This window comes from Cynara cardunculus (assembly GCF_001531365.2).
Source record: "Cynara cardunculus var. scolymus isolate 2C chromosome LG 11, CcrdV1, whole genome shotgun sequence".
Taxonomy (NCBI): Eukaryota; Viridiplantae; Streptophyta; class Magnoliopsida; order Asterales; family Asteraceae; genus Cynara; species Cynara cardunculus.
The window spans coordinates 9,883,328-9,893,602 of NC_037538.1; the positions used below are offsets into that span (position 1 = coordinate 9,883,328).

The 10,275-nt window shown below is 36.7% G+C and overlaps 1 protein-coding gene and 1 pseudogene across 1 annotated transcript in view; both read right to left on the reverse strand.

Moving 5' to 3' along the window:
* Window positions 1-618: 618 nt before the first annotated feature.
* Window positions 619-4,777, reverse strand: LOC112520813 (annotated as a pseudogene).
* A 3,693-nt stretch (window positions 4,778-8,470) lies between these two features.
* The window catches only part of LOC112521720 (nuclear poly(A) polymerase 3-like), a gene marked incomplete at its 5' end in the record, with an annotated part of 22,524 nt that continues 20,719 nt past the window's right edge, over window positions 8,471-10,275 (reverse strand). Inside the window, 2 exons of the mRNA XM_025130716.1 lie at window positions 8,471-9,475; window positions 10,026-10,178. Of these exons, the coding sequence (XP_024986484.1) occupies window positions 9,113-9,475; window positions 10,026-10,178 (516 nt within the window). The remainder of the gene's footprint in view (window positions 9,476-10,025; window positions 10,179-10,275) is intronic.

Here is a 10,275-nt window from a genome sequence, read left to right on the forward strand (position 1 = left end):
ATTAAGGAACGAGATGGATCATGAAAATGTGAACGAGTTACTAAGGTTGTTAAGTTAGGAGAATGAGTTCAGTTAAGTTATTTCTTTAAAATGGATAAAGTAAGATATAAGGTTCAAAATTTTCTAAATTTAAAGATTTCCTGCTAAAATCATTATCATGAGAGATAAATGGCTTTTTATTATATTTTATTAATAAGTAACTTTGAAAAAATTGTTTGTGAGAAAAATAATATTTAATTAAACATATAGAATTTCCTAGTGATGTAATATATAAAATAGAGAATGTGTTAGAACTAAATGCCATTATACTATCTCGTCTCAAAATAAATACTCGTATTTCTATTTTATTTTAAAATATATATTTTATTTGAATAGCAAGTATCTCTGTTTTCATTTTATTCTTAATTATGATATGAAGGAATTTTCCTTCTCTATTATTAAAGATAAGATAAAGCTGTCATTTAATGAATAAAAATAATGCAATAATCCATTTCTCAAACCATGTGTATTTTTATATTATGGATATTTACTATGGGAGAAAGGAATATTGTTTAACGCAATTTGAACAAGTTTACCAACAAAGACTTCCAAATAAGCATTTATCTTAACTAAAAAACATTACATGATCAAGATAATTCAATAGCTTGCAGAAACATGTTCTACTATTTTCACGTTATACACAAAAATAACTTGTAACCGTAAGAAGAAAAATGATATACAAGTAAAGCAATATCATATCATGAACATTTGAAGGACGTCCGTCAAAAAAATTGATTATCCTTCTCTCTAACAAATGTGCGAACCCTTCCTCCCCCTGTATTCTATCCAAACAACAAAAAGAAAGCCAGAAAATTTGGGTATTCCCTTTCTATACACAACCAAATCTTGAACCAACCCAAGATCCCTCACTTTAACCCATTATCCCACTACTCGGGTACTCAGATGCAAGATACCCGACAAAACAATGAGGTGTGGGATTTGAGAACACGGCTACCACTAGACTCGAGTTTGAAAATAACTGGTGGGTATTAGCAAGCTGGTGCAAGCTTTTAGGTAACTCAGATGCTTGAATAATGGATAGAGTCATTTTTCCCATTAGACCTCTGTAACCCGTAACAAGATTCCTTTTGAACTCTTTTTGTACTACATCTAGATCCAAGTAGTTGCTCCTGCCAAGTAACAATCCCCAGTAAAAAAACGACGTTTGGGTCTTGTATGGTTGTATCCAAGTATTCAATAGGGTTGGGGTCATAGGAAACACGCAACTCCTCCAGCTGCAACAACAGATTCAACAAAATAAGCAGGATGTAAACAGCCAAGGCAAACAACAGGGGCATCATGGTTTTAATACTTTATGCAATCTAACTCCTAATCCTTTTTAGCCAATTAATATTTATTCATTATGAGATTGATATTTACGGGAAAATAGATATCGATCCTGCAAAATGGAGAATAGGGAATGGGGAAAATGGCAAATAGAACAAGAAGCTTCTAACATGGAAAAAAAATAACATACAAGAATTTTGCAAAGAATTGAACATGAGCCGGCTAGTTGCGAAGCCTGGCAAACCATCCTCTAGTCTAAAATAGCTCAGCTTCGAAATCCAAAATGAGCCAGACATACAAAGTCTATACAAGTAGAGGCTGCAGAGCCAAGACTTGAGCCCATAAAACCAAGCCTATATACAAGTAGAGCCAAGACGTGAGCTTATGCAAGCCATTACGAGCCAAAACCGACCTCAATTGCCTCGGTTAGTACACTTGCAATGTGTAACTTAGGTAGCGATGGCCAAACCGGCCCGGGACCGCCGGTGGACCGGAACCGGGACCGGTTATAAGCCCGACAGTTACAACCCGGTTAAGGATTTTGGCGTTTTTTGGGACCGAGACCAACCAGGATCGGGACCGGTTATGGAACCGGCCCGGCCCGGACCGGTTTTTGGCCATCACTAATCTTAAGTTTCCGAGTTCTGGAATTGTTCCAATGAAAATAGAACAGGTTTTACCTTTACTAGAAGACATCGGAACCGTGACTTCACCCAGCCTATCCAATCTCCTAGCTCATCTTGTTTAGAAGTTGAAAGGCTTATTTTTAAAAATTGTTGGCAACTGTTTGAGTAAGGGTAGGGTTCACAGAGGTTTCCCCAATCAAATTGTGGCTTCAAGAGATCCTGCACCAACATATTTTCTTGAATCAAACTCATCAAAAATATCAACAATTTTGCATCTTTTCATACTAGGGTACATACATTTACCCATCATACCGCCTAATTTTTGTTCAAAATCACTCATTCTTACAGTTTTAACGTTTTTTTTTTGCATTTTCAAACAAGAACATAAGCATGTTTTCAACAAAAGGCCAAGTATGATGTTACCGAAAGATTAGTCGCTCCAATAATAAACCAAACAATGCCTATATATATATATATATATATATATACCTGAATATGACGATAACCTCTTCGAAACTCGTTTTTGATCTTCATGGAAGTGCTAGTGGTGATGTTGGAATGGCAATACTCATGTGGGCTGCTAGGAAGCTGAATAGGCATTATTGCTCGTGCTTCAGAGGATGAGGCGGTAGCATCATCCCCTGTTGTAGAAGTACTGGCATTGGCCATGGCCACAAAGCAAATGTCTTAAAAGAAGATTAAAACAAAACCGGCCAAGCTCACACCTGGATTCTGTTGACAGATAAAGGCTGCTAAATGGATATCTCCAAATAACCCAAATAACTGCAGAAGACACTTTATACTATTAAAAAGAAATAAAAAGAAATGATAAATGTGGGAGCTGAGAATAGAACGAAATATCTTTCATTACCATACATCCCTCTCCTCTTTGCCCATAATTTAACACAACACAGTAATTCCTGGAATATCTACAATACAGCAAGAAAGTTGAGTTGTGAAAATGTGACAAAGGTAAAGATCAGCAGCCCATAAATATTCTGATTTCACAGGCTAGAGGAAGTTGATTAATCTTGAAATAGACCCCAGTAAGGAAGCTAAAAGTTTCATTCTTCCTTTTGATGACACTTCATTGGCTTATGAAGCTATGATATGATACATCATTTCATGAAATTTGCAACAAATGACATTACACAGAGTTCCATAAAGAGATTTTACTAGTGGTCAAATATCTAAAATACACTTTAGTAGCACCATGCTAGGGGAATCCTGTGGGCCAAAACCACCACAATAGGCAAAATAGGTAACTTCAGCTTCAAAAAGTCCCAAAAAGGAAAATGTTACAATTAGTAGAAATCCCATAATGAAAATAGTTGCAACTTTTATGTAACAGATAGGAATCAAGTCTTTAATTGTGGTTAGTTTTCTACAGAACACCCCATTGAGCAGTACGAATTTAATTGCAACTTTTTGCAGGAGATTTTTGATTTCCAGGAGAGAAGGAAAAACCATCAGAGAATATGAACGCTTGTATACCCATAGGTTATCCCTAACGCACTTAATGCAGTATTTAGAGTTTCTGAAGCCTCCCTACCTTGACATCTGGAACGAGCTGCAGGATGCTATTGTTTGCACGTACTCCAGATAAACTCTTCCAACTTGTTTCATTGATACCATTTAAGAACAAGGGGTTGAGAATGTCAACATTCTACAAATCAAATTCATTAAAATGCGTTAACTTTGTATCGGTGCGCAATCACACATCCAAAATTAAAGAAGCATCAGTTATCTCCGGTGCAGAGTCTTTTAAATAAATGGTTGTGGGGTTGACTTGCCATTAGTGGGATGTTCAACCATATGAAAGAAAACAAGTAAAGACATAACACAGAAAGTCAAAAGATGCAGAAGAAACCATAAATCACTCCAGCTAACCTCAGGAACAGTTGTTACTTAAGTCGAGCATAAGTCAAGTTGATGGAAATTCCATCAAATTTAAATCTCATTAAAGGAACCTTTGCGTCCTTAACCGACACTTCTATGCTTTTTTCAAGCATATTGCGTAGAACTATAAAAAAATCCTCCTGTGCAACATAAAACACAGACTTCACCAATGGTCGCACTTGCAAGATTTCTTTCTGATTGCATACCAATTGAAAAACCAGTAAATAATTCCAAAAAAAAAAATGAACTAGCAGTCAATCATCAGCTAGGTGCTGTCAACTCCTTTGAGAGCCACACCTAACCCAAAAGGCCTAATGTTTGCTAGGGCCTTGTAGAGGCCGCATGGACCAGTTGAGCCAAAGGTGCTGGATAACACAGCTTAAGAAAATGAAGTAGCAGATAAAATGACTTACTGTCAAAGAGGCAAGCCAAGGGCCAACACACAGAGCATCAATATCGGACTCCGCATTATGCACCTAAACAAAATTTGAAAACAAATTACAAACCAAGAAGATCTTGCTCCATGGAGAAATAAATAAATGAAACAGAAACTCACACCAAGACCATACGATCCATATGTTAATATAGTTGCTGAGGCGGCTCTAATCTGATTTTGCGGCAGCCAACGTCGGTAAGCAACTCTCKTAATCCACTTGATMACTATCTGCATGAAAGAAACATGAAGGTTTTGTACATTACACATGTATGAAATTTCACAAGAAGATATATCCTACCCAAAATGAAATGTGGTACGTAGTATACCAGATTAAAACCACAAGTTTGCCGATGWGAAAACCGTACATAGGTTATATTCATCACTCTTCCCTTCCCTTCCCTTTGTTTTTCCTTTCTTTTGGAGATCATGGTATCGGGCACCTWTCGGCCCRTCTAGTCCTGGTTCATGCAAAKTGCCCCTCCACAYGAACCTGGGAAATTYTRGGCMTTCCAGCCAACGGGCCCGACCACAAAAAGACTCGTAGTATCTAGCAACCAAACCTATGACCTCATGCCAGATTTGACATCCCACGAGATTAATGACTNGAAAAAAGATAGGAGGGGTTCTAAGCATTAGAAGGTGTCACCTCATTACCTTTGGTTTCTTCTTTAATATATATATAGATTTTTGAGGGTCATTTACCAAACACTTACATGGGTAAGCGTTTATTAAGTCACATTATCTCACCGGATGAATATGGTAAGGACTAAGAATCTTACCCGGTAAGAACGAGACAAAGACCAGGAGTCTTACCCGGTAAGTGAGGGCGATGACTCTTACCACGGTAAGCGTTTACCGGGTGAATTGTTGCATAATATGTCGTTTTGATGGATTAAAATCTTATCCGGTAAGAATGAGATAAGGACTATGAGTCTTACCCGGTAACTGAGGGCGATGACTCTTACCACGGTAAGCGTTTACCGGGTGAATTGTTGCATAATATGTCGTTTTGATGAATTAAAATCTTACCCGGTAAGTATATAATAGTATTAAATTTTACTGGTTAGCACTTAACGGGTAAGTGTTTGGTAAACAGCCCCTACGTTTATTAAACGCTTACCTGTTAAGTACTTACTGAGCAATTTTCCTCACCGAATGAACTTGACAAGAGCAAGAATCTTACCCGGTAAGAGCAATGATAAGGATGAAGAGTCTTACCCGGTAAGTGAGGGTGACGACTCTTACCCGGGTAAGCGTTTACCAGGTAAATTGTTGCATAAATACGTTTTAATGTACTACAATTTTACCCGGTAAAATAAATTATATTGTTGACTTCTAATGGTAAGCGCTTACCTGGTAAGCATTTACGTAACCATGGTAAACGCTTACTGAGTAAATTGTTGCATACACTAACGTTTTGGTGGACTAAAGTCTTACCCGATAAGTAAGTGGTAGTGTTAAATTTTACCGGTAAACGCTTACCAGGTTAATGTTTGGTAAACGACCTCGATGCATTGAAAATACCTTGCTCTTGCCTTTGTAAAGTCTAACAAAGTAAATAAGTGACTTCCATTATTTCTTTCTCGAGATACAAGACAAAAATGAACTCAAATGTCGTAATAGTCTCGTATGTATATGCTTTGATCGAACCAATACATCCCTCAACAGTTGTAAGTAAAACCTCACATATTGGACTAAACATCTTAACGAGGTGTGCTTGGAGACAGTAAGTCATTTTATCTGCTACTTCATTTTCTTAAGCTGTGTTATCCAGCACCTTTGGCTCAACTGGTCCATGCGGCCTCTACAAGGCCCTACCAAACATTAGGCCTTTTGGGTCAGGTGTGGCTCTCAAAGGAGTCGACCGCACCTAGCTGATGATTGACTGCTAGTTCATTTTTTAATTATATAAAGTGTCTTTTGCAGTTATTTGGGTTATATGGAGGTATCCATTTAGCTGTTTTAGCAGCCTTTATTTGTCAAAGGAATTCAGGTGTGAGCTTGGCCGGTCTTGTTTCAATCTTTTTTAAGACAATTGCTTTGTAACAAGGGATGAGCCGGTAATGCACGAGCATTAATGCCCATTCAGCTTCCTAGCAGCCCACATGAGTATTGGCATTCCAACATCACCACTAGCACTTTCATGAAGATCAAAAACGAGTTTTGAAGAGTTATCGTCATATTCAGGTATATATATATATATAGGCATTGTTTGGTTTATTATTGGAGCGATTAATCTTTTGGTACCATCCTACTTGGCCTTTTGTAGAAAACATGCTTCTGTTCTTGTTTTAAAATGCAAAAAAAAAACGTTAAAACTATAAGAATGAGTGATTTTGAACAAAAATTACGCGGTATGATGGGTATATGTATGTACCCTAGTATGAAAAGATGCAAAACTGTTGCTATTTTTAATGAGTTTGATTCAAGAAGATCTGTTGCTATTTTTACAAGTTTCCGATGTCTTCTAGTAAAGGGAAAACCTGTTCTATTTTCATTGGAACAATTCCAAAACTCGGGAACTTAAGATACACATTGTAAGTGTACTAAACCGAAGCAATTGAGCTCGGGATTGGCACGTAATAGCTTGCGTAAGCTCAAGTCTTGGCTCTGCTTGTATATAGGCTTGGATTTATGGGCTCAAGTCTTGGTTCTGCAGCCTCTACTTGTATAAACTTTGTACATCTGGCTCATTTAGGATTTCAAAGTTGAGCTATTTTAGACTAGAGGATGGTTTGCCAGGCTTCCAGCTAGTCGGGTCATGCTCAATTCTCCGCAAAATCCTTGTATGTTATTTTTTTTCCAAGTTAGAAGCTTCTTGTTCTATTTTCCATTTTCCCCATTCCCTATTCTCCATTTTGCAGGATCGATATTTATTTCCCCGTAAATACCAATCTCATAATGAATAAATATTAATTGGCTAAAAAGGATTAGGAGTTAAATTGCATAAAGTATTAAAACCATGATGCACCTGTTGTTTGCTTTGGCTTTGTACATCCTGCTTATGTTGTTGAATTTGTTGTTGCAGCCGGAGGAGTTGTTTGTTTTTTTATGACCCCAACCCTATTGAATACTTGGATACAACCATACAAGACCCAAACATCGTTTTTTACTGAGGATTGTTACGTGGTAGGAGCAACTACAGATCCACTACAAAAAGAGTTCAAGAGGAATCTAGTTACGGGTTACAGAGGTCTAATGGGAAAAATGACTCTATCCATTATTCAAGCATCCGAGTTACCAAAAGCTTGCACCATATTGCTGATACCCACCAGTTATTTTCAAACTCGAGCAAACGGTACGGTGTCCCAAATCCCACACCTCATTATTTCCTCAGGTATCTTGCTCCTGAGTATCCGAGTAGTGGGATAATGGGTTAAAGACACGATCCTGTGTTGGTTCAAGATTTGGCTGTGCATAGAAAGAAAATACTCAAATTTTCAGGCTTTCTTTTTGTTGTTTATATAGATTACAGAGGGAGGAAGGGTTCACACATTTGTTATAGAGAGAAGGATAATCATTTTTTTTGGCGGACGTCCTTCAAATGCCCATGATATGATATTGCTTTACTTGTATATTCATTTTTCTTCTTACTGTTGCAAATTATTTTTGTGTATAACGTGAAGGGAGTAGAATATGTGTCTGCAAGCTATTAAAAGAGTGAAATGCTTATTTTGGTTGGTAAACTTATTCAAATTGCAGTTAAAGATGAAAAAAGAAACAATTTCATTTGAAGATCTTTTGGTAAAATAGATGATAAGTTGGGGCATAAGTGAGATTTGATAAATATGTCATATTATGAGCATCAACCTATCATGTGAAAATGTATAATCTCAACCTCTTTGATCCAATCCTTTTAAATTGGTTGTTACATGTTGATGCGGTTTTATACCATCGTAAAAGTTGAAGTTACAAATTTATTATATTCAAATAACCAACAAGATTTGGATGCAGGAAAACCATCAATATTTCAAATAACATGGTGATATGCATGTGCCGTACTACTTATCCCAACTTATACGAACATTCAAATAACTTTCATATAATATGAGTAATCACTAGTACCAAGTTTTTTGTATACCCTCTGTATTATGATTTAGTAAAACTGAAAATAAAATAACTAATTATTTAAAAATCAAAATATTGATTAAACTTTAATTAAAAAAATAAGTTAGTACGACATAGTATTATCATGATATACAATTTTCTAATACCACGTACCAACCAAGTTTAAATATTTGGTATGCTACTATCAACCAATTAAAGTGAAACCGACTAAATTGATGCAGTTGATACGTGAATTAATTGGTTTGTCTTGGTACAAAATTATACATTATTTGGGTGGTATTAATGGAGAAATAAAAAAAATGAACGATATGGAATGGGGACACATTAATGACGTAAACGAGTGTTTAATTATACAATACATAAAGCATAGTGACTAAAATTCTTAGATTCTTTAAGAATTTCTTTAAAATGGATAAAGTAAGATACAAGGTTTAAATTTCTCTAAATTTAAAGATTTCTGTTAAAACAAGCATTTATCTCGTTCAATAACTTGCAGAAACATGTTCTACTCTTCTCACGTTATATACAAAAATAACTTGTAACAGTAAGAAGAAAAATGAATATACAAGTAAAGCAATATCATATCATGGACATTTGAAGGATGTCCGCCAAAAAAATTGATTATCCTTCTTCTCTAACAAATGTGCGAACCCTTCCTCCCCTGTATTCTATCCAAACAACAAAAAGAAAGCCAGAAAATTTAGGCATTCCCTTTCTATGCACAACCAAATCTTGAACCAACCCAGGATCCCTCTCTTTAACCCATTATCCCACTACTCGGGTACTCCGATGCAAGATACCCGACAAAACAATGAGGTGTGGGATTTGAGAACACGGGTACCATTTCACTCGAGTTTGAAAATAACTGGTGGGTATCAGCAAGCTGGTGCAAGCTTTTGGGTAACTCAGATGCTTGAATAATGGACAGACTCATTTTTCCCATTAGACCCTTGTAACCCGTAACGAGATTCCTTTTGAACTCTTTTTGTACTAGATCTAGATCCAAGTAGTTGCTCCTGCAAGGTAACAATCCCCAGTAAAAAACGACGTTTGGGTCTTGTATGGTTGTATCCAAGTATTCAGTAGGGTTGGGGTCATAGAAAACACGCAACTCCTCCAGCTGCAACAACGGATTCAACAACATAAGCAGGGATGTATAGAGCCAAGGCAAACAACAGGTGCATCATGGTTTTAATACTTTATGCAATTTAACTCGTAATCCTTTTTAGCCAATTAATATTTATTCATTATGAGATTGGTATTTATGGGAAAATAGATATCGATCCTGGAAAATGGAGAATAGGGAATGGGAAAAATGGCAAGTGGAACAAGAAGCTTCTAACTTAGAAAAAAAATAACATACTAGGATTTTGCAAAGAATTGAGCATGAGTCGGCTAGCTGCGAAGCCTGTCAAACCATCCTCTAGTCTAAAATAGCTCAGCTTTGAAATCCTAAATGGGCCAGACGAACAAAGTTTATACAAGTAGAGGCTGCATAGCCAAGACTTGAGCCCATAAAAACAAGACTATATACAAGTAGAGCCAAGACGTGAGCTTATGCAAGCCATTACGAGCCAAAACCGAGCTCAATTGCCTCGGTTAGTACACTTGCAATGTGTTAAGTTTCCGAGTTTTGGAATTGTTCCAATGAAAAATAGAACAGGTTTTACCTTTACTAGAAGACATCGAAACCGTGACTTCACCCAGCCTATCCAATCTCCTAGCTCATCTTGTTTAGAAGTTGAAAGGCTTATTTTTAAAAATTGTTGGTAACTCTTTGAGTAAGGGTAGGGTTCAAAGAGGTTTCCCCAATCAAATTGTGGCTTCACACATCCAAAATTAAAGAAGCATCAGTTATCTCCAGTGCAGCTGGCATTAAGTCTTTTAAATAAATGGTTGTGGGGTTGAGACTTGCCATTA